At 37.8% G+C, this 27259-nt stretch overlaps 1 protein-coding gene across 5 annotated transcripts in view; it reads left to right on the plus strand.

Annotated features, from left to right (window-relative positions):
- Nucleotides 1–2638: 2638 nt before the first annotated feature.
- USP47 (ubiquitin specific peptidase 47) overlaps nt 2639–27259 on the plus strand; it is a 58921-nt gene continuing 34300 nt past the window's right edge. For 2 of the 5 annotated variants that reach the window (XM_052811816.1, XM_052811818.1), the window contains exons 1-9: nt 2639–2810; nt 16433–16492; nt 19620–19823; nt 20772–20888; nt 22061–22199; nt 23872–23968; nt 24507–24652; nt 25466–25545; nt 26383–26532. In XM_052811816.1, the coding sequence (XP_052667776.1) occupies nt 2772–2810; nt 16433–16492; nt 19620–19823; nt 20772–20888; nt 22061–22199; nt 23872–23968; nt 24507–24652; nt 25466–25545; nt 26383–26532 (1032 nt within the window). In that variant the 5' untranslated portion in view covers nt 2639–2771. The remainder of the gene's footprint in view (nt 2811–16432; nt 16493–19619; nt 19824–20771; nt 20889–22060; nt 22200–23871; nt 23969–24506; nt 24653–25465; nt 25546–26382; nt 26533–27259) is intronic. The other 3 variants (XM_052811817.1, XM_052811819.1, XM_052811821.1) reach the window with 3 other exon arrangements.

Genomic DNA, 27259 nt, shown 5'->3' on the forward strand with positions numbered 1-27259 from the left:
ATGGCAGCAAAAAAAAAACAAACCCTAAGAACATAACACTTTAGAAAGTCAAAAGAACTTTCAAAAGTAACATCTCTGAAAGCTTCTTGTTCCTGAATTCTAGATTCCTTACAAAACAGAGTAAGAATCCCCCAAGTTCCAGAGGTTTTGGTGTGTGTCCCCACCAAAAAAAGTGAAAAAATAAAAAAGTAACACCAGGCCCATCAGTCACATACCACTGTTGAAGGCTCCTAGACAGTACTTTGATGATTGTATCGCCTTCTTTTGCAAGCTCACATCTCTGTTCTGGCTCTTCAACTCAAGTACTTGCTTGCTAATCTCATGGATCTTTGGACACTACTGGACAACAGAAGATCACCAGGCAGCTGTGCTGCTTCAAATATCTACAAATGTTGACACCTTTTTTCATTTCTTCTGCAGTTATTCCTTTTCTCACACCAAGATGTTTAGAAAAGTTCCCCTCAAAAAACCCTCAACTAAATCCCAAATGTTTTAATCAACAACACAGCTGATAAGCATTAATAAACCCCCTCTTTTCTAAAAGACATGAGTTCATTAATTCCATACTGTCTTTCATATTAAAAACCCCACGTATTTTACATACTTTTCCCTCTCATAGAGGGGTAGCTCTCCACAACCCTGTGCTTACCATAAAGTATCATCAAATGCAAGGTACTCCCAGGTTCCTGCCTTGATGCTTGATTTCATCATATTAGAGCTCAAATGTCTAAGGTGCAGGGCCTCCAGGTGCAACATATTTTAAAACTAGAGGGCAAGAGCTCCTGTCTCAAAGAACCTCCTGAGCTTTACTATATAAAAACTTGATCCCATTAAGTCACATACTGAAAAACAGGTCAGAAATACCCTTAAAAACTGCTTCAAGTAAGTTTTCCATGAGGTGATTTCTGTGCTTAGTTCAAGGAGCAGAACAGAAAAAAAAAAAAAACAAAACTCAGCACCTACCATAGCACACCTGAAAGATGAAAATAAAACTACTGATGTTAGTCACAGAAATGACTGCTTTGAAGCCTTTTTTAAAGTGTTAAAATACTGTACTAATATAAATACTAATAACATATCCTGACTCCAAAACATGCTACTCATCTCACCTCTGAGAAAACGGGGTGACAGAGAGGAACCCGACAAGTTACATACTTTAAACATGAAAAGGGAGAAGAGATTATTTAATTTTACTAAATCTTCCAACAGTTTTCCAATAACCTTCAGTACAATGGGTTTCAAAAATTATCCCAAAACACAAAGTTTCTTGGACACAAACCCAAAAAGTATCCTCATTTCTGCATTTTTCCACAAGAGGACACTAAAATAACAAGGAGAATAGTTGTACAAAAATGTACAACTACCACGTACCATTCTTCTTCATTAGCTAAGTAGAATATTTTTCACTTAAAAACTATTCTGTAGTGAAGTAGACATTAATGTATAATTACTTTTCTACTAACGCACATTTTAGTCATTCTAGTGATTATTATTTGGCTTTTAGTGTGCCTCAGGTGGCATGAAAACCAGATGTATTTAAGTTTGTTGTAGACAAAAATCAACAGTTAAGTGATACTACAAAACCAGTCTTGCATTTCAATTGAAAATGAACTATTAACCCTAAATTTGCAGGGAAGCAAGCACATGCTTAACTTCACAGTATGACTTCAAAGAACAACTTCTGGGCACCAAAAAGAGGGCCCGCATGTTAGTGGGATCAGGCTGTGCTTATTCTTCCACTCCTGCTGCTGCTCTCCTAAGCCCACAGCCAAGCACAGGCAAGTCACATCCAGATGCGAGGACAAAAAAGCAAGTAAACAAACTGAAAACGCAGCCCGTGTCCCCTGCACCCCTTGGCTCTGGCAAGGGCCCCTCACAGGCAGCAGAGCAGGGAAACGCTGTGAAGGAAAGCAGGCCGCCGTGGTGCGAGGGGCCGGCTGGCTCCTGTGCCTCCTATCACCTCAAGACAGAGGCCCAGCACCCGAGCACACCAACGGCCCGGCTGGCGAGCCCTGCTCTGACGAGCGGCTGAAGGCCCCCACGCCCACGGGAGGCCCTTAGAAGCTCTCTCCCGTACCTGCAGGACACGACCTCCAGACCCGCTACCTCCCCATTTACCTAGTGCAACTCACTTTTAATCACTTGCTACTCTCTCCCCGCGCCTGCCCCAGGGGCACCGCAGCGCGGAGGGGAAGCCCCGCCACGGCTGAGGCGAGGAGACAAACAGCGGCGGCAGGCCCGCCCCGCCCCGGGCCCGGCCTGCCCGGAGGCCCGTGCCGGCCTCCCCACAGACAGCGTTTCCCCCCGCTGTCCTCTGGGCCGGGGTAACGTGAGGGGGAACTGGCGACAGCCGAACACCATTTACGGTCCCCGGGCGCGGCAGCGGAAAGGAGGGAAGCAGGGATGACTGGACTGGACTGGGCGGGACGGCGCGGCTCGGCGCGGCTCTGCCCCGGCCGCCCGCGGGGTTTACGCGCTGCGTCTTCTACACCCCTCCTCATACTTATTCGACGACTGCGCACCGGCTGTTGGGGCGAAGGGGAGGACAGCGGCAGGGTCCGGCCGGCTCTCGCGAGAGCGGTGCCGGCGGCCATTTTCCTCATTGATTGGCGGTGGTAGAGGGGGTGGGAGCTGTGGCGCTGCCCTCGGCGGCTGGGGTTGGGGCGGCGGCAGCGGAGGAGGAGGATGAGCCGCTGGCGTCCCCCCGCCTCCCGCTGCTGACGACGACGCTCAGCTCAGCCTGCTGCGGGCTCAGCGCCGCGCCACCGGCCATGGTGCCCAGCGAGGAGAACCAGCTCGTCCCCAAAGAGGTGAGGCGGAGCGGGGTCGGGGCGGGGGAGATCTCGGGCCGGGCGGCGCGGCGGGGAGGCGGCGGCGGCGGCAGCTCCCGCGGCGTGCGGGAGGCCCGAGGTGCCGGAGCGGGCCGAGGGGGGCGCGGAGGAGGCCCGGCCCGGCCTGGCCTGGCTCGCCTTCGCTGTCTCCCTGCGAGGCCCGGTGGGAAGGAGGGAGGGCCCGTCTTTGTGAGGGGGCCGGGCAGCCCTCGGCCCGCGCAGGTCCGGACCGGGGGTGAATAGTGGTGCGCGGGGGGGGGGAGGGACGGCTTTTCCGTGCGGGCTGGTGTGAGGAGGAGGCCGGGGCCGGGCCTGGGCCGCGCGAGGCCCCGGAGGCGGCCGGAGAGTTGCACCTGTCTGTGTCGCGGCATGCGGGGAGGCCGGCCTGCGTGGCGGCGGGGCCGGGCCGGCGGCGCCTGCGCTCGGCCGCTCCCCGTGTCAGAGGTCTTGTGCGGAGCCCTCCGGGAGGGCAGCCCGCCTTCGGTCTGGCGGGGCGCGGAGGCTGCGGGTGAGGGTCCTGAGCTGAGGGGGCAGAGGAGAGAGCAGGCTCCGGCGGCGAGGCGGGTCTCTGGGTGCCGGCGGGCCACCTCGGTTGAGGGAAAGGGGCCAGCGTGCGAAATGGTAGACGGGGGGGGGGGCGCTGCGGAGTTTGTGGGGCGGCTCCGTGCCTCGCCGGTGCGAAGCGCTGCAGAAAACAGGCAGTAGTGCCTGCGGTGGGTGCCGGAGAAAATGTGGCCCGGCTCAGCAGTGGATCGAGTTTCCTTTATTGTGGGCCCCTCATCTCTGCTGTGGTGCAGGAGGAAGGGAGAAGGCTTGGTTTTGGCCGTAGGTTAAAGATAAGAGCCTGCGTGAAAGAGGAAGGCTAAGCCTCTGTCCTCCAGCGATAGGCAAATGACACGTGTCAAGTAAGAGCAATGATGTTCGGGGAAGGAGTCTTTGAGTGATGGTGTGAAATGTTTGGAAACAATTACTCGTAGATTAGTATTAGCAGAAACTTTATTTTGTGAGCAGGTACACTTACATATTCAGCCAACTTTTTCTGACAGTTTTAGTGTTCTGATAAATTACTCAAACCCTTCCTGTTGTTTTTTGTCAAATGTCAGTGGCTTATTACATCTACCTGTTCCATTGTGTATTCTTATGGGAAGCTTTGTGGGGCAAGGACTTCAATTTTGTAGGGTTTAGCAAAATGAGGTTCTGATCCTTAAATGGTATCCCTGAGCAGAACTGTGAAACAAATACAATTGTACAGGTAAGTACAGGATATATGTAGAACAAAGGTAACGTTACCTCTTGTTTGCTTTCTTAAAATCCTAAGGTTTAAAGGACTATGTTAAGTCTTTTTGCAGGAAAGAGAAGTCTCCAGAAACTTCAAACAAGGAATGGAGTGTAGTAGCTAGTACGCTTAAATATTTGCTTTAAAAAGAAAATATCACCAAAACCTTAAGACCAGGGATAGAAGATAATAGCTAATATACTAGAATATTTCATTTTAAAAACAGAGATAAGGGAGACTGGCAGGATAAACCTTGTGGCATTAGTTGTAGTTAACTGGAACAGGCAAGATGATGATAAAATCAGCTAGCTGAGGTTGTTTCTTTAGTTATATGTATTAATAGTATCCCTGTTGGCTTTAAAGTTGTATTCAGAATATACGTATGATTCAGATGTGTATTTTTAACTGACTCATTGGACTAGGATTTTGAATGCACTTTTATCTGTAGGGAGGGGAAGTATGGGTAAAGGAAGATGAATACGTGTTGTTACAGATATCCATATCTTAAACACACAGCATGAAATCTATAAACTTTGTGCATTGATAATGCTAGTGTGAGTTGCTTTTTCTCAGCAAGTTTTCTCAAGTTATTTATTGTGCCCCTATGCATTTTTGTAAGTAAATGAAACTGAACAGAATATAAGAACAATCGAATTGAGGAAGAAAACAGATTAAATATTTGTGTTAAGCCCATCTGGTTTTATATATATATGTTGTAATAGAAGTTTATCTTAACTTTTCCAATGTTTTTCAGTATATCCTCATTTTTATTTCAATGATAGGAAGTTTAACAGATGTTATGCTACAGCATTCACAATAAGTCCTTCTGAGATTCATTAATAGTCTCATTGCAGAGAACACTGTGAGTTATGGGTAAACAGAATTCTCCAGGTCCCTGAGTTCTCAACAGCCTTCTCCTAAATATTCCTATTATGCAATTATCAGCAGCTGGAGGCAAAGCAGATCATTTGGAGTTTCAGTCTGCCCTTTAGGGGTGGATAAAGGATTACAGTTCATGTTTTTTGGCCCTCCCCAACGGGCTGAGTGGTATCACTTGTATAGCTCACTGTCTTGTGCTGCTTCAAAGATTAAACTAGGACGTGAACCGATGTCTGCTAAAGATGAGTACACAACCGTATTTTTCATTTGCATTCCAGTGTAAAAGAGCAAGAAGAAATGTTATGTTTGCTTTAGGCCAATCTGGGGAATGACTAATCACCTAAAGGAGTGGATGGGAAAAGGATTTTGGTTCTTGTCTACAAGCTTACGTGATGCCATGGTAGATATGGTAGTGGGAGGTGTCTGTAACATTAACAGCCTCTGTGTTTTAAGAATGGAAAGATAGGTATTAGGTTGTTTATAAGTCTTCAGTTTGTGTTTGTATGTACATATATCTGAGTATGCTAACAGGAGCACAGATTGCTATTTTTAAAGTATATTGCATGGATTTTTTCATTAGCTTTTGTAAAGAGTAATAGTATATTTTCACAAAATACTAGCAGTTTCACTGCTGCACTTAGAATATCTTTCATTAGTCTCTTTTGAAAAATTTTTCTTTTGGACATTGCATAGGTTCAGCTGCGTCTCTGAAGTACAGGTAATCAGCCTTGTTATTTTCTCTTGCTCATAACTTTATGCCAAAGTTCTTTTTCATTTGGAACAGATATAATAAACCAGCTTCTAATAACCCAGTGTTGGGATTTCTTATTATATTAAGATTTTTGCCCAAGTTACACAGGCATTTAGTAAATTCGTTCTTGCATCCCTACCACTGCCTAACGCTTTCCCAACTGTTCTTGTAATTGTGCGACCAATAATTCCTTATGGTGGGGGCAATGAGAATCCCTGTTCGCTAGATCTAGGGTTTGGTGTGAACTGGTCCATGTTCCTTTTCCTTCCAATCCTCAATTCCTTTTCTCTCTTCATCTGAAAGATAAGTCATTCAAATTAGTCTTCTTTTACATCCAACAAAACAGAAGGCACTGAGTAACATACAGGACATTGCTGCACCCTGGTAGTAAATGCTAAGTGTGTTCTTTAAAAATTGCTTTGTTATTAGGTGCCAATTTTTCCCCCATTATTCTAGCCCTGGGGTGAGAGGGGGAATAGTCTAAGTAAGATAATAATGGAAATAAGAAGAAAATGGTGCTATTAGAAGGGAAAATGCTTCTGTGGCTTTCAGTGTTTCTTGGAGGAAAAGTAGACTTGAAACTTGTTTTGGGCAAATCTACCTCAGATAGAAAATAATAAAATATTCTAATCAACACAGTTGATGAGAAAGTTAGATGTGTATGTTTCTTTACTGGTAATGTAAGTGAACTTTACTAAGACTTTTCTTGAAAATTGAGATATATCAGAACTTAGTGAATATTGCCCAGAATAATCAGAACATAAAAAGAATTGGTCAGAATATAGAAAGTATGGTCTGCTATGAGGTTTTTGAAGTGTCTGTGCCACTAATTAAATAAATGCTGTGCAGATACTTTCTCAACATGTTCCAGCATGAACTATCCAAAGTACACCTGTCAGAATAAATACATATATATACTTTGTACTTGCTGCCATTAAATCAAAGGTAGTGTGAGTTCTCTCTCAGCTAACTGATGTGAGTCTCTTCATCCCTACATTAATGAATGCATTTTAGTCTTCTGCATTGAACAAATAAAATATGTTTCTTGATGGGTATCACTCTCACTTCTTCAGTAGAAGAGCAGGAATCGGATTAAGATATTTTGCAATTCTGTTTAGTAAAGGGATGCCGTTCTGTTCAATGCTGATGACATCCTTGTTTTTTCATTCCTGTGTACTAAGAGATTTTACAAGTGGTTACAGCTTGTGTAATTTATCATTTTTTCCTGCTTTCCTTCTAGTGTGCTCTGTTGTAAAACATAAATGTATGATTGTGACAAATACAGAAACTGACTACTTCATTGACTGAGCAGATATTGTGGAAATCAAATTTAGGAAACAAACAGAAAATCTACCCAGAATTCTACCAAGTCATTTGTTTCTTGCAAACAGATGCTTTTTGAATAATATTCAGTTTGGTCAATATTATAATTAAATGAAATTATATGAAATATAATTAGTTTGGTGAATAAGGCATGAGAATAGAATGCAAGATCTTTCCTTGCTTCCTTCAGCCACTGAGCTTCTCAGTCACAGTTTAGTTCCCATTGCTATATACATCTGGGTATTAATCTGTGGTGTAAGAAAGATGATCAGGATAATTATCTAGTAGTGCCTCGAGATCATCTGATGAAGTTTTTGCCTAAGAGATACCAACTACCTCTTAGGTAGTATTTGGTACTGGAACCTCAGTCTTTAAATGCTGCTAGGTAAAGTTGTCACTCAGTACAATAATCTGACAACTAAATAACGTATCACTTTTTTTTTTTTTTTTTTGTTCTGTGATAATACATTTTGAACACCACCACAAACAAGAAATGCAGTTTTCTTTAGTGTTTTATGGGTCACTGGTGATTAATGTTTCTAACTCAAATGGGTACAGTAGTATAAGTATAATTCTTAATTTTTTTTGGTGCAGCTGCACACTGTTTCTCAAACTAGTAATGAACTTTTTCCTAAGGTGTGAAGTAGTTATCTGGAGGCAGAGAATACTTTAAAGATCTGTCAATGTTACATTCTACACTTTCTTGAGCTCAGAATTTCAGTATACAACAACAAAGTTTATAGTCCTTTGTTTGTTGCCATTTTTAAATAAAGTCCACTAATTCTATTTCCTGTTGTTTTTAAAACCTAAGTACCTGTGGATTTAGATCAATGCAGCCTTGCATCATAGTTTTAAAATACGAATTGTCCTGCCACACAAATACTGATGAAAATCATTATTATCCAACTGCCTTTTGCTGATACAATGTATTGATATTAATATAAGATTAAAACTTGCAGAGACTTACTGAAATAGACCAGTACCTTGACTTTGTGTTACCTTTGACTTACATGTTTTAGTCCTGTCAGAATTAAACTTGGAGTGGGGTAAGGGGAGAGAAGGTATTATTTTAAACATTTTCCCAGTACATTACAGTTGATACCATAATGCACGAAAATATGTACGGATGTTCATATATGCAGTCACAGCTCCACTCTTTCTGCTGCATTTGAAATATATTGGGTTTTATGTAAGAAACTAAGAAAGAAAGTTATGTCTTTAGAAGGTTGAGTGATTGAGTTACATATCCATATTCAGCCTTTTTATTCAGTTTGAAAAAGTTTTTAATTCCTTTTGTGAACACTTAAAGACAATATTTTACACTTTATCCCTTTGAGAATTAATATGGTATACCTTCAGGTGAGCTGCCTATTTAGCATTTTGTTATTTTTCTTGTCTTTGAACAAAATATTCTCAAAATAATGCCACTAGTAACTAAAGAACTGATAATTGAAAATACTAGTAAGTCTAAATTTTTTTGTAAACTTCTGATAAAATGATAACCAACTTGATCACAGTTTCAGCCACTGTGAAGTGTGTAGTATTTTCTTTGGTATTTGCAATGCTTGGCATGTAATTAGCTTGCACTGAACAAATGGTCTTGTAGATAAAATAACTTCTAAAAAGGACATGTTGGCCATGTTCTAAAAAATTCAGGGATAAAATTGGTAAAAATCACGAGTCCATTTAATCTTTGAGATTGTGACCACAAGGATACTTTAGGTGCTTCTGAAAAATGACAACAGATTATTTTTAGATTGATAGTTCTGTGAATAGCTTAGAACTGGTTATCGTGCTGCAGTTCAGGTATATCTTCTCAAGAATCACGTATGATGAAAGCCTTTTAAGTAACATGAGGAAGCATGCATGAATTCCATCAGATTGGTGAATGCTCTAATTTTGAAGCTGTGTGAGAAATATACTTGATAATACTTGAAAGTTTTCACTGTAAATAATGTCTGAAAACAGATGTAAATAGCATTTTTTTTTTAAGAAGTCTGGCAGAGTACTGCAGGAGGTAAAGGAATGGAAGGCAGGTATGTTTACTGATTTGTGTAGGTATTGTGTTGAGATCCATAACAATGACTGAAGGACAAAAAAAGCCAAACAGATAAAACAGCTTAAAGTAGTACCTGTTCTTGGTGAATAAAATATTCTCATCAGTTGATATATGGAGAAATCATCTAGGTCCTTTCTCATATATACATTGTTGTATCTATACCTTCTATGGAGGCATTGCCCTTCAGAGTTCCATGTTCTCCCTGGAGCCCTTTGTGGTAGTGGTAGCAGACAGTGTTTATGCCCAGGCTTCATGGGTGCTCACATTCTTAACTGTTATCCTTCATTCCGTGCAATATTGCTACAGAACTACACAAAGAATCTCTGATGACCCACCTTACTATTCAGCTTTTCTTTATCCTTCCCCAGCAGCAGGTGGACTGTTTAAAATTAGAGAGTTGTTAAAGAGTTAAAAATTAGCTCTGTGTTCACATTTTTTAATCTCTACACTGTACAAGAATTAAATTTTTTAGCATACATATCTGTTGGTGATTTTGTAGTGTAGTAAACCTTCATTTCAAAATTGTCCAAAAAAACCCTTCTTCTTCTGTTATTATTTTGGTCAGACTCTAATTTGTTTTTATGCTAACGTTGCATTTGTAACTCAATCCAGCAGAAAGTCCTTTAGAATGTTAGCAGCAGAGGAAAATGTTTCAGTGAGGTTCATGGTAGTTCCATACTTGAAGGAATGGAGGGCAAGTGTGAAAGCGCATCTACTGCTTCTGTGACTCTCCATAGGCAACAAATGATGTGATTATAGGTTAATATATGAAAGTGTAATAAGTATCTCGTGATGTTCTTGCACCCCCCTTTTTTCAGATTTTTTTTGAAGGAGAATCAAGGAGCATGGTGATTAAGAAGGTGGAGAGAAGATGCAAACAAAAGGAAGCCACGTAAAGATGAGGCTTTTTCAGTTCTGAATATAAAGTTTGTACTGTAATGAAGGTATAGGGGCTGGCAGCTAGTTTGCAAATATAGAGAACTTGATTTACATTTGATTGTCAGAATTATTTTAGTATGGTTACAAAAAACTCTTGGAAATTAAACAGTTCAGGGTCATAGGATGAAAGAAAATATGATCAGTTGAAATTATAACCTTTAAGAATAAGAGAGTGAAATACTTAAAATGTCCAGTGGTTAAAGAGAAAACTATTTAGATTTTAAAACTCAGTCTGTTACTAATGTGGATGTATTCTTTGTTACCCCTTAGTTTCCTTAATTTAATAACAGGAAGCTTTGTTAGAGTTCTTGTGTGATCTGTAGGCATGACCAGGAAATATTTGTACTCTTTCATTATTGACAGTTGCTATGTTTGATTTTTAAGGGAAGTAATTAGTCTTGAATCACCTTAATTTACCATATTTAAAAGACCTTTAGGAGATAAGTGTAAGAAGACTGGTTCTTCAGGGTGTTTTTAAGTAAGACATATTTAAAGTCTTTTAAAATACAGAACTTGGATGGAAAATAGCCTCTGTAAAACTGAAAAGTAAATGTTTTGATCTCTAGTTCAGCTGTCCCCAGACATGCGCCCCCCCCCACCGTATCCTTTTCTATAGTCTTTTGAACACCTTGGATATGTGTACTTATCTCTAGTCCCACACCAACTTTTTCTGGTTGTAATTTCTGTTCTTTTATAAATGCTTTTTACAAATGACCCAGTAATCCACAATAGTAGGAACAAACTCTCAAAGGTAAATGCTAGCCTCATAACATACTCTTTATTTCTGAGGTATAGTGTTATTTTTTGACATGTTTAGAAAGTTGGAAGTATTAGACTTTGAAGCGTGCATGTATTGTAAAAATAATTTGTCCATGTGTGTTTTACGGGAGTGACACCTAACAGCTGGCATGCAACTCTTTCAGTGAGGTGGCAAATACTCTTGTTAATTTTTTTAAATTAAAATTTCATTACTAGAGAAGCATTTCTGAGGAGGTGGTCTTTGAAAACAACAAATGAATCCATAATCTATATGAGGCAGAGAAGAGAGTAAAACATGTACCCCTTTTTCCAAAAGGAACAAGATCACAGAGGCCCTGCTATGTAATTTTATTTTGTACCTCTTCTCCTTTCTCCATCGGGTCATCCACCATACGAAAGCATTCTTAGGCTTCATGTAACCAGGGCCGTTAGTCTCAGTATGGCCCCAGCCTTCTTCCGTGGTCTCCAGCATTTATCCTGTATCTACAGCAGGCTGGAAAATAGATGGGTATGTTCATATTATTGTATAAGCATCTTAGGGGCTTCTATGAAGAAAATTACCTCTATCGTAGCCTGGCCCAGTACACACCCTTTTGGTAGTTTTCCTTCCTATTTTCCAGTCTTGTTCCTAGTCAAGAGGATAGACTGAAAGGGCTTCCCTAAGTCTTGTGAATCCTTGATACCCCATCCTGGGGAAAAAGAAAAAAGGGAGGGGGCGAAGGTTCAATAATTAGGAAAGTGGTCAGAGTCAGGGTATACATTCTTGAATGTGGATGGTATTTTAGGCTTGGTGTGAAGTATTTTTTTCCTCACTAGTAATGGGACAGCAAACCTCTGTTTAGTTTCACTAGCTTCAAAGCACAGTTGTTGGATTTTGCCTGAAGTCTCTCCAGGTATAATGAAGAATTTGAAGTTGAGGATAAAGTATGTTATTCAGGTACTCACAAACCTGATACCACAAAGTCAGTCAGATTGAAAATTAAATGATTGTGTCTAAAGGTTGTTCAGAATTATTTTGCACCAGGAGATGTTCCAACATGAGATATATCAAGTTAACAGCTCAAAATGATTCTGTTTATTGAGACCTCCTGGGATCAGTGTTTAAAAAAAGTGTATTCAGTTTGCCACAAGTGTACTATAAAATACTTCTTCAGGCGTTTGTAACAGAATTTGAAGTGCACTGTTCCCTCATGAACTCAAACCAGGCTGCAGTGAGGCACTTGTGTTGAGTAACAACTCACAATGCTCTGACAGAATTAGTCTAGTAATGTCTTTCAAAAAGAAGTTGCTTCATTCCTCTAAAATAAAGCCAAATGTGAGTCCGTTTTATATTTTCTTCAGTAGGTAACTACAGCAGTGTCTAAAGCAATGGAGACCACCTGCTCAATGCTTCACTCATTCTGAGGACCTTTATCACTACTTGTTTACTTCCCAGGGGAGTGACCTGCTCACCTGGCTGCATCAGGGAAGCTGGCCTCTGTAAAAAGAGCTTTGTTGGGCTAGGAAGAAGTGTGGAGTCTGTCTAGCCTGGCTGTGGGGAGAAGGGAATTGTGGGCTGTAAGGACTCTGAAGTCCATAGTTCAAAATGCACAGGGTGAAGAGAGAGTTTTTTAGAGTGGAAATGGTAACCTAGCTCTCTCTGATTATTCTCCCCTTACTTGCTGTATATTTGAAAGGTCTTTGGCCTTCACATTTTGTGCAGAATGCAGTGCTGTCAGCATGTATCCCGTGTGCTGTTTAATGGGTTGGACCTCTTGGAATAGGTGAAGGAATTCCTGAAAAATGGTTGTGGTTTCTCAAGGAGCTGATTTGATAGCAATTTGTCATTGCTGAGAAAGAGTCGAAACAAACTTCTGTTCAGTTGAAGTGTAATTAATGTCTGAACGTTTCTGTGTGGTGATACTTTAGAAGTAAAAGATACAAGTGCAGACTACTTTTTTGTGATTGAAGCTACCAAATTTCATTTTATAGTTGTAATTGCTGGAAATGCACACCCAATCAGTTACATAAACTTGGAATGTACACCCCAAAGTTTGACCAGCAGTAATGTGATAGGCAGTAGTCACTTGTATGCATTTCATATGGTAGTCTTAAGTTGCTGAAGCTATGTGAAGTTGGAGAATTGCTGCTTTAGGCTTAATCATCCAAGTAATTTTGTGAATGTAAGCATGATGGCTGCCATTGCCACTTGCTACTGGTCTCTTTGTCTTTCCTCTGTGTTGCAGTGATTTGTGAGAATTATTTATAGGGTGTGGGCATGTAGGAACTTCTCTACTGGTGATCATTTTAAGTCTCAATAGGCCATTAACTTTACTTGGCAGTCAAAATTCACACATCTGTTATTTAAACTCTTGACCTAAAACTTGTGATTTTACTTACTGATTCATGCTGTCAATATTTTTGCCTGTTGGAAATACTGGAATTTGGAAGCGTTTGGTAGATTCTACATGAAGTTTGAGCTTAGCTTTAGGTTTCACTTTCAATCTCTGAAAATAATTTTATAAAAGAACTGAAGCAGGAGTTAAAATCTTCAGAGAATCTTCTGTCCTTTGAAAAATAAAATATGTTTGTGTTGATTTGCTCTCATAAGGTTACTAAAATGCTGCTATAGAATTTTAATGAACTCAGTGATTCAAAGCTGAAAAATAGCAAGCCCACAGCTAAATGCAGTGTTAAAACCACTACAGTTTTGCGTTTGAATATTGTTTTGACAGATCTAGTAGCACTGTAAATTTTTTGTTCCTCTATTTTCAACAAATACAGAACGTATATAGTCAAAGCTAATGTCTCAGTCTTGCAGATTGCACTAGTACTAATGCTTCCTTTGTTAGTATATACAGAATTACAGCTTGAATTACTTTAGTGCTACAGTATGCTTTATGCTCTGCAACCTGCAGATTGCTCACGTAAAAAAGATGAAATATTTTTTAGAAAGGTATATGGGGTAAATGCTTATGTAGAATGGTGCTCTAGAATGTCCACCCATGTCAGACCTGTGTGTTGATTGCATGTTTGTATTATAAAGTGTCTTTTGAAGCCTGGTCTAATACATAGTCAGAAGTCTTCTACATGCAGGTTTGAAAACATTTATCTCCTTTCTAGAACTGGAAGAGTGTAAAAGATGGCGTGACTTGGGATGAAAGTGTCAGTGTTTCAACATTTTTAAAAGGTTAACATTTGAAATTACAATTTCAAATATTTATTGACCAAAATATTAGCTTGAGATGACTTCTGTGGTAAAATAATCATAGGATGGTTTCCTGAATTTGTAGCCTTAAGTAGCAGTCTGCATTTGCCTTTTTAGATGGTTATGCAGTTGAGGGTCTGCAACTTACTTTATTAAGCTACTGGTGGTGTGCATACTATGTCACAGTATGGCAAGGTAGCAATATCTAGCTTTGAGGACTTCTTACGAGTACAGAATAGTTGTGCTTGCTACCTTAGTAGCTGCTCTTGCCTCTTCTGAGGAAAAGGCAGTAGGATGTTTTTGTACGTACCTGTGAATACCATGTGTATGTTAGTTTGAAGCCCTTGAACTATGTAGTTAATATGCTCATCTATTTTGTGAGGTGTAATAAATAATTGGTTTGGTGAATTCCAGAGTCATTTTCATCAGGGTAAAAATTTAGGCAACTTTATGTATAGTATGAGCTTTGTTCTCTTAATTGTACTTTAAAGCATAAATTTCCATGGTGAAAGGAGCTTTTCTGTGAAATGTGGATTTGAACTAGTGGTTATTATAAAGTATATTCATAGAGTGCTAGAGTGAATGCTTTAATTGAAAAGTAGGGAATGCTGCATTTGAAAGATCGACACATCTGTGTGATGTTGTGATTTGGCTTGTCAGAGCAGCTGAAGGCTCTTAGTTACTTCTAAAATTCCCGAACATCATATAAACAGTATGATTTGTAAATTTGATTTTTTATGTGTTATGTGGAATATTGAAATCTACTTTTGCCATTCAGAATTTGTTCAGAGTGAAATAACCCTTGGAAATCTTCCAGCAGTCCCTTACTGAGAAATCAAGAGCTGAGAAGCCAGCGTAAGAGCATTCTTGTGAAAGAAGCAACCTGTAGATATTTCTGTCCAGTTCAGGTGATTCCTGGAGCCTGTCCTCCCCTTCCACCCTCCCCTGCGTGCGCCAAGTAAAATAGCACACTAGAAAATTACACATGCCCCTGTGTATACTGGACCTAACTTGCCTGTCTCTGGAGAGAAGGAATTCAGACTAAAGTAAGGGCTCTTTGGAGACATCGACTAGGAGGAGAATTGGAAGACTTAAGTCTTTGGCACAGGGCAATATACTTGATGACTATCATAATACTATAAATCAGCAGTTTCAAAATTGTGCATCTGGAACGCTATTAGCCTTTAAGTCACTTTAGCAAAATGTATGTAACTTTCAATTGAGAGCAGGTAAAACTAGTAAGCAGCAAAACATATAAATTGTGGTGGTGTTTGTTTTCTGTTTGTGTTGGGGTTTTTTTGTTTGTTTGTTTTTTAATTTTTAAAACCTCTGTCAAATCTGAAATTACAAACTGGTGTGTAAAGAAAACAATTGCTGGATACAATTACTAATCTTGGATTATTAAAACTTCAAAACTCGAACTTCAGTTCTCTGTATGCAGAGAAAGAAATCTTGCCTTATGTGTCATCCTGCTGAGAAGTTAAATGCAGTGGTACATATAATTTGGGCTATTCTTGTAGGTCATTTGGTGGGGCAAATAGGGCACATCAGTAAAGATTATGTCAGTATTTTATGTTTTGATAATTTTTACTGAGGGCGCAGTTGAAGAAATTTGGAAAAGAGCAATGATGTTATTAGCATCTTTATTCTCACTTCCTGTTTTTCCTTTCTGGAAAAATACAAAGTGCAGTGCTTCAGATTCAGAAATTAGTTAATTTGATGTTTGTCCTTAGTCAGAAAACAGTTTTGTACAGGTAATGTTTATTGTTGCATTTTTGGTGGTACAACAGAGATACTAAGGCAGGCTTTCTTTAAGAGTGTTAGAAATGAGAAAATTCAGTAACTTCATCTCTTTATTACCTTCAGCTGCATACTTCAAAATGGGTTCATATTAATAAAAACTTTCCTACAGGAAATAATTCAGGCATGAAGGAACATTTTCATATGCAACTGGATAGCTTCATAATTTATAAATGAAATAATAAACTGAATTACAGGGTTATGTGCTAATCTTGTGCTTGAGCCATTTGAGGTAAAATGTTTACCTATGTCTGGAGGGCTTTTTTAATATAATGAAGGAATTTGTTAGTATGAATTTATGAATTTATATCTTGAATTGTTTACTTTTTGTTATCCACTTGTTTTTTTACTTTAGAAAATGTAGTCTGTTGTGTATTATAACTTAACTAATGTTTTATGTAACACTGCTCCTATGATAATTTAAATGTTAACATAGTGTGTACTGACCTTCACGTTAATAGAGAACTTGTTACAATATTCGGAGGCTATTCCTTTTATTCTTTGAATGGTGGTTTGGAACTCAGTAATAATATTTTACTTATACTATAAAACTGACATTATGCAAAAAAAAGTCAATTTACTATTTTAAAGGATTATGACTTGTTAATTTTGTTTTTATATACTATAGGATATGTTTTGGAGTTGCAGACAAAGTATCTTTGCTGAAATGAAGAAGAAATTTTCACAGGTAGACAGATGAAATCAACTTTATAAAATGATAACCAAGATACATAGTAACAGCATGATGCTGTAGCTTTTGTTTATTTCTTAACATGAGCATGAGCTATTGAATTTTTTTGTGCATGTTCTTGAATACAAAGATTATGTATGTATTAAATGCAGTCTTAACAGTAGAAGCTTCAAACTGAGTATGTGTTTGTATGCTTTTACACTTGTGTGTGTGGTTTTGGCCCTCTGTAGCTTTTTGTTTTTAAAAAAAAAAAAAAGGAATTGTGTAGCTGTCATAATATATCAGATTATGTAATGATTAAAATTAAGTTTCGCGTTTACTTTGTGGACTCGGTTTGATAACAGCCTGTCAAAATAGTTTAGAGGCCTATCGCTGGCCAGTATTGCCTTTTACACTATTTTTATAGTAAAGTAGCCACAAACAAGATGTTTGCTTTGTTGTCTAATAGTTCAGATGGTATATGTGAATGCTTGCCATGAATAGAGTTGGACTGAGATTATTTTTGCTTTATCTATTTACTGTGAACAACTTGAAGCAGTGGCAGCGTGAATGATGTCTTAATACCCTTTGCTATACTAACCCTGAGTTAAACCAGTTTAGTCTGTCAGAATTACATCTGTGAACAAGGAAGAGAGGATTTGTGTAACATGGAACATCCAGCAACCCAACCAGCAAATCTTCTGTAATCTTCTATAATTTGTTCGCTTAATGTTATTTCCATCCATCAGATACTGTGTGTCTAATTATTTTTCACTAACAACTCCAATATAAGTCACAACTGATTCACAATCAAAGGTAGTGGAGAAGGTGTGAGTAGGAGGAGTTGAATTTACAGGTGTCTTCTGCAGAGAGGAGGGGAGCTAAGGTGTTGGTTATGTAAAGGCAGTAGGACAACAAGGAATTGAGTCTTCAGTGGAGAACTTCTATTCCTGACGTGCTTATATACAGTAGCAGATCAAGTTGTAGGATCAGTACAGAATTACTTTGGGAATCATTAAATCTGAGTTAACTTATTTTTTCCTAGGTGAAACTGTATGAATAGTAGCAAATGCCTCTTAACCTCTCTGCACTGTTCTACAGAGGAAGGTGGGCTTTCACCCAGAGCAAGCCTCTACCATTGCTGGGGAATCTGGGTCCTAAGTGTAGGTTGATCTTATGAGTTTGTTGGGGTTTAGCTGCTGCTCATCTTCTCCAAGAAAAATCAAGAAAGTAAACCACTGAACGAGCTTCATATAATCTTTTGTAACCACACAGTGAAAGAGACAAATTGCGTGCTTGTTTAGCAAAAAAAAAAAAAAAAAAATTGAAGAACGAAGCTGTGCTGGGAAATTTAAAGGAAAGAACACAGGAGAAGTAATCAGCTGGTGAAATTTAATTTTCGTCTATTCAAGTACAGCTCTGTGTGTCTGTGGGTGCTGTGGATGAGTGAGGATATAATGTCAAAATTAATTTGACCTCTAAATTGTGTTTTCCTCTTAATGTGTGGTTAATATTTCCGGAATAGTTTTGTCTGTTTTCATGGAAAGTAGTTCATAAACCTAAAATTCTCCAGTAAAGATTAAATGTATGAAGACGAAGTGTTGCAGATTTGCTGGAAGTGGTGCCTTGAATCTTTTTGAGCATGCAGTTAATGAAGATTTCCACACAGGACATTAGATTGGATAAAATTAGAGAAATTGGACTTTAAAGTCTTAAGAAAAATCACAGTCTAAAGCAAACTAACATAATACAGATTGGGGTGCGGGGGGAGGTTTATTTGCCCTTCTGACAACTTTTTTTCTGATGATAGGAGTAGATGCTGCAGTCAGCTAACATTTTATTTTATAGTTGCGTGAAGACTGTCAGCTGATCTTGAAGTTTTGCAAAATGAAGGGATGCAGCATCAGCTAAAATGTTTCTGTTCCTTTTTAAAAGATTTGGTCACATAAGAGCTCTCATAAGGGCCTATACCACTTTGGTGGTCATCTGTGTTGCGAGGCTGGTTGTGTAGAAATACAAGGGATGCTGAAGTTGTTTAGATCTTCTTAGTAGTTCTTCTCTAGAAGATGCTTATGACATGGCTGACAGTTTTAGTGTTAACACAGTTCTTGCTATTTATTAATGGTTTTTATCTACTGAAAATTGTGATAGCACTGCATGTATCTTTTTGCCTTTTTAAATGATGTACCCTTTAGCCATGGACTAAGATGTGGGTGCTCTGACATGCATTACTAATGCTTTCTGTGTGTTACAAGTTGAAAAGGCTGAGTCCTTGGGCACTAATTATTCCTTTTACTGACCTGATGCTTTCTTGTGTGACCTGTATATAAATACCAGTTATTCCTTATTGTTCTACAACTTTGGATAACTGAGAGAATTAATTCATTGTGCTTAGATCTTTGACTTCCTGGGTTTTCAGTGTTGGAAAGTTGTTGGGAAAATGCCATTTTCCTGGCTTACCTGGGTCCGTAAAATTTTATCACTATTCCACTGCACTTTCATTCAAGATAGTTACTTTTCTGATTTCAGATTTATTGAAGTTGCTGTTTAAAATCTCTTTGTCTAGTAGCCATTTGGCAGTGTTAATTTTCTTACTCTGTTCAGGCAGAAGAATTTCTTATGCAGCAGTGGATTTAGTGGAAGAAAGTTGGTAGCTTTGTTATGAAACTTTTTATTTAATGGTTAGCTTCCAAGATTATTCGGAAGCTTGCAGATCTTCTGGGTTGCATTCCTAAAAATCACAAAAGGTATACTTCTACCTCAGCAGGATTTATGATCATGTTGAAACAAAATATGAGTTTGAAGTGATGATTTGAAAGTCTGTTCCTGATTTGAAGCAGTCTTCTACCTGCTTGCTGGCTGAAATTCTGTGCAGAACTTGAGCAGTTTATCTCTCTACACTGTGATCCACCCATACAAATTCCTTCTTGTTCTACAAAAATGAAGCTTGTTTTTACATGTGTTTTCCAAAACTGGAAGGTTCTTAATTTTCTTATGCCTGCTTTCAAAAATAAAGTCCAGGTTTAGGATCCTTAGGTTGTAAAAGTGTACTACATTTTATTGGTGAAGTCTTGTTTTGACTTTTCAGTTAAACTCCAAAATGTTCTTAACTTTACTCATGAGTTGTTGCCTGCTGTCATTTCAGGTGGAAAGTGCTGCTGAGGAACCCAGGGTGCTGTGTATAATACAAGATACCACAAATTCCAAGACAGTGAATGAGCGTGTTACCTTGAACCTGCCAGCTTCCACACCACTTAAAAGGCTGTTTGAAGATGTGGCTTCAAAAGTGGGCTACGTGAATGGAACTTTTGATTTAATGTGGGGAAATGGAGATAATGTAACTGATACGGTATGGCAAAAGTGCTTTTCATTTCCTCTTGATAGCAAACATTTAAATCTTCACATTATAGAAAAGTGCTATCTGTATTGTGTAGTACTCATTTAATTCCTGTAAAAATTTGTAGTAGGCGCACCAAAGCAGACTGACACCAGTATTTTGATTTGGCTGCGTTTATTTTGTATTATATCTACATTTTAGTCTGAGAATGTGCTCTTGATACATGTATTTAATCATTAAACAAAAGAAACGATTATGATCATTCAGATGTAATGCTAGTTTTCATTATCAGTATGTATTTTTAATAATAATACCCATGATAATTCATCTCCTCTGTTTCCTGTGGTCTTGTTTGAGAAATGTTTTCTTCTCAACTGAAGCATGTTGTGTAGTGACTTTCATGTTTCTTATACCTATTTGAGTTTATTACATACAAAAAATTATGATTAATATTGCTTCTGTGCTTTATTGTAAATCAGTGTTGGTTTTAGTTAATATGATTTCTATAGATGCATCTAGAAAACTTCATAAGATTCCTTAAGAAATAGATGTTATTTTATTTCAGGTCATGTTTATGCTTGCTGAATTTTTTTTTTTCTTAAAAAAAAAAGTATATGCAAGCTGTATAGGACACTAGATGGTTGGAAGTTCTGCAAGAAACTTGTAGACCAGTGTCTCAACTCCTGAATAGATTAACCAACTTCTAAGGATTAAACTGTACAGTAATACTTAATTTACACTGTTTCTTAAACTGTTCCCAAGTTCTTTCAGTATTAATGATGAGTATGTTTTGTTTATACTGGATAATTATTTATTTTCATTTCATCTTAGTGTATCAGATGCTACTTCAAGCAATGTACTTGGATGGACTCTGTTAATTGTGTATAGATCTGTTTTTTAAAAAAAAAGTGGTGGTTTTGTTTTTTGTTTTTTGGTTTGTTTGTTTTGTTTTTTTTTTAGCAGACTCCAATAGATCAGAACAGTGACAAAACTATTCTCGATGCTGGTTTTGAGCCAGGGAAGAAGAACTTTCTGCATTTGACAGACAGAGATGGTGAGCAGCCTCATACAATGCCGGTAAGTGAAATCTTCACTCAGCTACATAAGCTATAGTGTTGGGGGAGAGAGATGTACGTTCCATGTATTGCTTTTGTGAGAGCAGAAAATGAAATAAAATTGGGCTGTATATTTCATACAATAAGCTTCTTCAGGAACCTTCTCAACAGACTTTTGGAATACTGTTTTACACTTCTAGGTTTCTCCTGAGTAGGACCAATTCCATTAGTAATGATTTGCTGTCACTTTTTATTCATGCTTGTCAAATATTTATGTAATGTTTTGCTGTGAGTAATTTTCTAAGGTTATATAATTAATTAATCTTTGACATGTTTAGAGATAAGTCTTAACAATATAGGTTTAATCATATACCTAATTCTTTTTCTCTGGGTGTTTGAAAGCAATATTAGGCCACTCTGACAGGATTGTCAGAAATGGCAGTCTTGTATCAACAGCAGTTACCTGCTTCCAAATTTAGCTTTAAGAAAAGAAAAAATATATATATATAAGAAGAGTTGTTGTGGCAGACAGTTACTTCTAGCAACACTGACAAAATATTTGAAATTTCCTGTTTCTCAAATATGTGATGCGGTGAAAGATAAACACAGCTGCAGTTTATTTAAATCAGGGATTGGATAGACTAGTGATACATTAAGATGTATTACTCTGCTCTCATGTCAGCATAATACTGACCTACTTAGCCTTTGTTGTGGACTTAATTACCTGAAAAGTGGAAAAAAAAACCCCATGTCTAAATAGTTGTGCACAAGATCAGAATTTGAGGGTGATTCTGAAATAATATTTAACTGTAATTTTTATATCTGAAAAAAATCTCATTCTGTATTTCAGTGCAGAAAACTTGAGACATAGGAGATACTAAATTGCAAACTTCTTTGTTGTATGCGTTATAGTACTGTATTGGATTATACAGTATTCTAAAGGGCATTTGCTTCCACTAATGCAAGGAATGATTTCTCAAGGGGTCGAGGATTTGGAGGGCAGAATTAAAGTTACACAAGCAACTGTATATCTGCAATTTTGTAAAATTTGTGTGATATGCTTAGCACAATTGATTTTTTTTTTTCCTTTTTTTTTAAATACTTAGCCACAAGAGAAAGAAGTAAACTTGTAGGTACTTCGGTAAAAACTTGTTGTCTAAATTTTGCATAAAATCAGTGTGTTCATGTTTTCAGGAGGAGTCAGGTACAACAGATGACAGTGCGCAAGACAGATTTATAGGCCCTCTTCCAAGAGAAGGCTCTGTTGGCTGTACCAATGACTACGTCAGTCAGAGCTATTCTTATTCATCAGTCCTGAGCAAATCGGAGACAGGTATATTGTTCTCTCTTGTAAAGGCAATGCTAATTTGTAATTATTTTAGCATATTTTCAAATAGCAGTACTTCAAGATTTTTTTTAAATAAATTGCAATTTATTTAAAAAAAACTCCACATTGCTACTGCATTTTCCATCATGTTTTCTAGAATATTCTCGTATCACTTTTGGGAACCGAAGAGCTGTACCCCAATCTTTTCTTACTTGGGACAGTGCAATTCAAACTCTATCAGGGGCCCTCCTTTTCAGTATTAATCTGCTGCTGTGTCCCTAGTTGAGTAGTCAGGATTGTATTACCAAAAAGGATTCACACAAGCTGTGTGTTTACTCACAGCTTAATGAGTACTCCATACCCTCTTATAGAGGGGCTGTTGCCAAATCTCTGCAGTTCGTGCGTTAACTGCAGTCTTCCTACTGTAGCCCCTGGTTGCAGTTTCTTTGCCTGCACCATGATTCCCCAAGAGGTTCATCCTCCGCTGCCTGGTTCCCCACCAGCAAGCGGAGACTCCCTTTGGAAGGGAAGTGCAGCTCAGCCTTGCAGGCAAGTGCTAGGGCAGATCCCAGGAGGCTGTCTGGGTGCCTTTGCTGCGCAGGGGGGCAGGAGGAGATGGCAAGTTACAGCTCAGTGATGAGGCAAACTCCTGATACTACATTTGTTGAGCAGAGACAAAGATGACATTTATATTACACCAATTCAAGCATGCTCAAGACTTTTTTGAGAGAGAAGGTTTATCTGCCACATACCTTTCTTCATTTAATATAACTGTGAAAAGATGATCTGTATGGAGTAGAGTAATAAATAAAATACTCATGTTCTAACTCAGTCTCTTCGCAGAAAATGCTTGTGTTTTGCATGGAGTAGCTGCCTTTTCATTACTAGTATGGAACTGAGATTTATTTTTTTTAATACTTACAAAGAGCTTCAGAGTATAAATAGGCATATTTAATTTCTTTATTACACTATGCTTCCGTATATGCTGCTTACTTATCAGCTGTTGTTAATATTGTGTATTTTGGAGAAAATCTTAAAATTACATTAAAATGAATATAAGTAAATAATTCCCTTTCCAGCTAGTAAAAATTACACTGATTTTTAGTACCTGTTTTAATTGGTTATTATGGGAGAAGGCTTTAGAAGATACATGTGTGGGCACTTTAGAGATTTTTTTTTTTTTTTAATTTATTGTTCTGAAATGATAGTACAAACCAATGCAGATACAATTTATATTTACATTATAACTCTGATATTTTTAGTTGACATCAGGCAATAAGTAAGCTAGTACACAGCTGTTTCTTAACAAATTCTAGTTCTTCTGTAAAATATTTAAATCTACTATTAAAATATTTAAAGTTACCTGTGTCCCCATTGGTGCAGTATTCAGCATTAAATGTTGGTTGTTATTGTGAAACATAATTCATGGTCACTAAAATAGCTTTGGGTCATTCAGGGAAATTATTGCTGTTGTGCAAACTATTACTTTCTATTGCTCTCAGAAATGAGCAATTGTAATATTCCGTCAATTTTTGTAGTGTAAATAACAATAAATGACAACAGATGGATGCAGTTCATAACAGTTCTGTGATAATGTTTGTTTCTTGTCAAATGTTTTAACTCTGAAAGTCTTTTCCCATATTTTTCCATTATTTCCATTTCATTATTGTATTTTTAGGTTATGTGGGGCTAGTAAATCAAGCAATGACTTGCTACTTGAACAGCCTTCTACAAACACTTTTCATGACTCCTGAATTTAGAAATGCATTATATAAGTGAGTATATGGAATAAAAACCTGTTCTTGAATTTGTGCTGGTATATATTGGTAGGAGACCCTTTTGAATTTCTCCTGTCAAAATTTCCTTGTTTGGATACTGAAAAGCATATTTGAAGTCAAGCTGCATAGACTTATAAATTATATCTGCTTAAAAGCTTCAGATTTTTAGTAAAATAGTTAGTAAAGTAATATGTTATTGGTTGTGGCATGGGCAAGCTTTTTAAAGAATTTGCTCCATCTCGAAAACATCAAAATTGAAATTAAGTTTGATACTAAGTGCAGTTCATGTCTGTATTTGTGCAGTGAATGGCTTCAAAATGATTTTGTGTTGGATTTGTACATTTAAAGAATTGTATTGTTGTTTACTGCAGAAATGGAAAGCAATTTCATTTGACTTTTTCCCAAGAAGCAGAGCTTCAGTTAACCTTTCTAATCTGGCAGACCTCTTGAAATGTAATAAATGCTGATTTAAATGCCTTTTTGAGTAATGTTTTCAAAGCATTTTTAATTGTCAAATATCTTGTCTTGTGAATAGATGGGAATTTGAAGAATCTGAAGAGGATCCTGTGACGAGTATCCCCTACCAGCTTCAAAGACTGTTTGTTTTACTGCAGACCAGCAAAAAAAGAGCAATTGAAACAACAGATGTTACACGGAGTTTTGGATGGGATAGTAGTGAGGGTAATAATGGAGCTATTAAGCTTGTGTGATTTGCTTCAGAAGCTGCCTCTTAGGGGCCTAAACTGCTGTCGATAGGGGAAAAATACTGGAATAATTAAAAATAATTATTAGAATCCACTTTGTTTCAATGGAAACAAAATAGCCTAAATAAATACTTTGTGGTGTGTGTTTGATTTTTAAAGAAATGTTTGAATTTTAGGCTGTTAAAAAGCATTATATTTTTGTAATTAAGCGATCATTACAGTTGTTAATTGTTTCTAAAGAAGTAGCTGTTTATGAGAAACTTGCATGTGTTTTGAATCACAAATGTGAAATGCACAAATTCCACTTAAGTAGAAAATAATATGGATAATTTCATAAAATCAAACACTGTTTTTTGTCTTCCTGACACTTGTATAGTGTAATTTTGCCCGATAACCTGCTCATTTTTCCGTGGAGTAATCACATGATGATAAGGAGTTGAAAATTGAGTTTTAGAGAATCAGTGCAAAGTGGGAAATAAGTCAGAACCTGTTTATTTTATAACAGTGCATATTAGCATTTCTGGGGTATTTTTACATATTCTTGCTTATGTACGCAATTCTTGTTTATGCATAAACATTGTGAGCAAGCTGGCTGCTTATTTTTCTAACTTAACTTGAGAGGCAGCTGCTGGTGGAATTGAACACTGGCCCAGTAGTGAATAGTGTAGTAAATAATAGAGACAGACTTGAACAAATCAGTAGCTTTCTAGGAAGTATTCTGAGGCTACAGTTAGTATTGGGGCTAATAACATCTCTTGTATTAATTAACATTAATTTTAATTTCCAATAGCATGGCAACAACATGACGTACAGGAGCTTTGCAGAGTCATGTTTGATGCTTTGGAGCAGAAATGGAAGCAAACAGAACAGGTAAGTGTATAAAAACTTTCTTCGTTCAGCGGTGTGGTATTGTTGTGGGGTTTTGTTGGTTTTTTTTTAAGGATGATTGTGAAAAATGTTAACTGAATTTTAAATACCAGGTTATTGACAGTTTGCAATAGTTGCCATTTTTATTGTTTGATGCAATGGTTAAGCTACTATAACGTACGACTTTTAAGAGTGTGCTGCTTATGTTTTTGTCCCCCAATTAAAAATGGAATATTCTGAACTCTGGATACTTAGTCTTTATTTGAAGCACAGAAAGTGACTGTAACTCCTGTGATAGCTTCCTTACTGTCAGTATTTATTAGGCTATGTTGCAGGCTCTTGAAGCTGAAGGCCACTCTTCTAATGTAAGACAAAGTTAGGAATATATTCGTAACACATGCTACGTTCTGATAAGCAGCTAACTTGTAGGCCAATTTTCAGATTTGTAAGATTGGCAAGTACTTCCTTTATCTTTCTGCATCTACCTCTGGACACACAGGGAAGGACTTGCAGTATCAATCTATTAACAATGTCTGCAAGATCAGGCTTGTTTTTAAAACATAAACTTCAATTTTTGTAGTTTTGTAGTCACTCTTGAGACATGGCTCTGAAGTACACTGTGAAGTTTCTATATCATGGTTTGAGAAGCTCATTTGATATGTGTTTTGTGCAGTGGTGGGGCAGGGGAAAACAAGAAATCAAGAGTTGGATGTCCTGCTGGGGAATGGTATTCTGAATGTGTAGCTATGCAATTAGGACTTAATTAAAAAAAGACATTTTCTTGTAAAACTAAAGAAAGGAAATGTGTTTAAAGTTCTGTTGAATATCTGTTTGTTTCAGGCCGATCTTATAAATCAGCTGTACCAAGGCAAACTGAAGGACTATGTAAGATGTCTAGAATGTGGCTATGAAGGCTGGAGAATCGACACTTACCTGGATATTCCTTTGGTCATCCGGCCATATGGCTCCAACCAGGCATTTGCTAGCGTGGTGTGTACTATTATGCTGACTAATAGTGCATCCATACACACATAGAATACATAATGCGACAGTGGTATAATTTGTTACATGGTAAGTATCATCCTAGATACTCCATCTTGGGGTGTTCGTCTTTGTGCAGTGAACCAGCTAGCAAGTTCTAGAAGATTTTTTTTGGCTTTTTGGTTTATTTTTTGTTTTGTTTTTTTTTCTTTTGCCCTTCAATGAGTCCTACTGGTGCATGTATAAGGGGAGGGGAAATGCAACTTTATTGCCTTAGGGCTGCAGTAATCAATTATTTTCTTCCTGATAAAATCTTCAGCATTTACTCGAGATATTTTTATGAGATCACTGAGTTATATTTGGGTTGTTCTCTTTATTGGCACATTGCTAAATTTTCATAGCATTGTTGAAAATCTTAGTGAAAGAATGGAACTTTGACTTAAAATTTTTAGTTTAATTGCCATGTTGTTGCTGTGCTTCTTAAAGTTCACTTCTAAAATACCATATGCTTTTAACAAGCGATTTAATGATAGTAAAAAATCCTATTGTACATCAGTGTTCTTGGTCACTTTTGCTCCAGCATTACTGATGTTGGCAAGCATATATATTGCTTAGTAAATGTGTGGAAGTTTCTTTGGTTTTTTTTTTTTTTCCACCCCCCTGAAAAGAAGTGATTACAAACGGTGAAATTCCACTGTTGTGGCTTAAAATACTTTTATTATGGATGAAGTTGTGA

The sequence above is a fragment of the Harpia harpyja genome, chromosome 16 (genome assembly GCF_026419915.1).
Source record: "Harpia harpyja isolate bHarHar1 chromosome 16, bHarHar1 primary haplotype, whole genome shotgun sequence".
NCBI lineage: Eukaryota > Metazoa > Chordata > Aves > Accipitriformes > Accipitridae > Harpia > Harpia harpyja.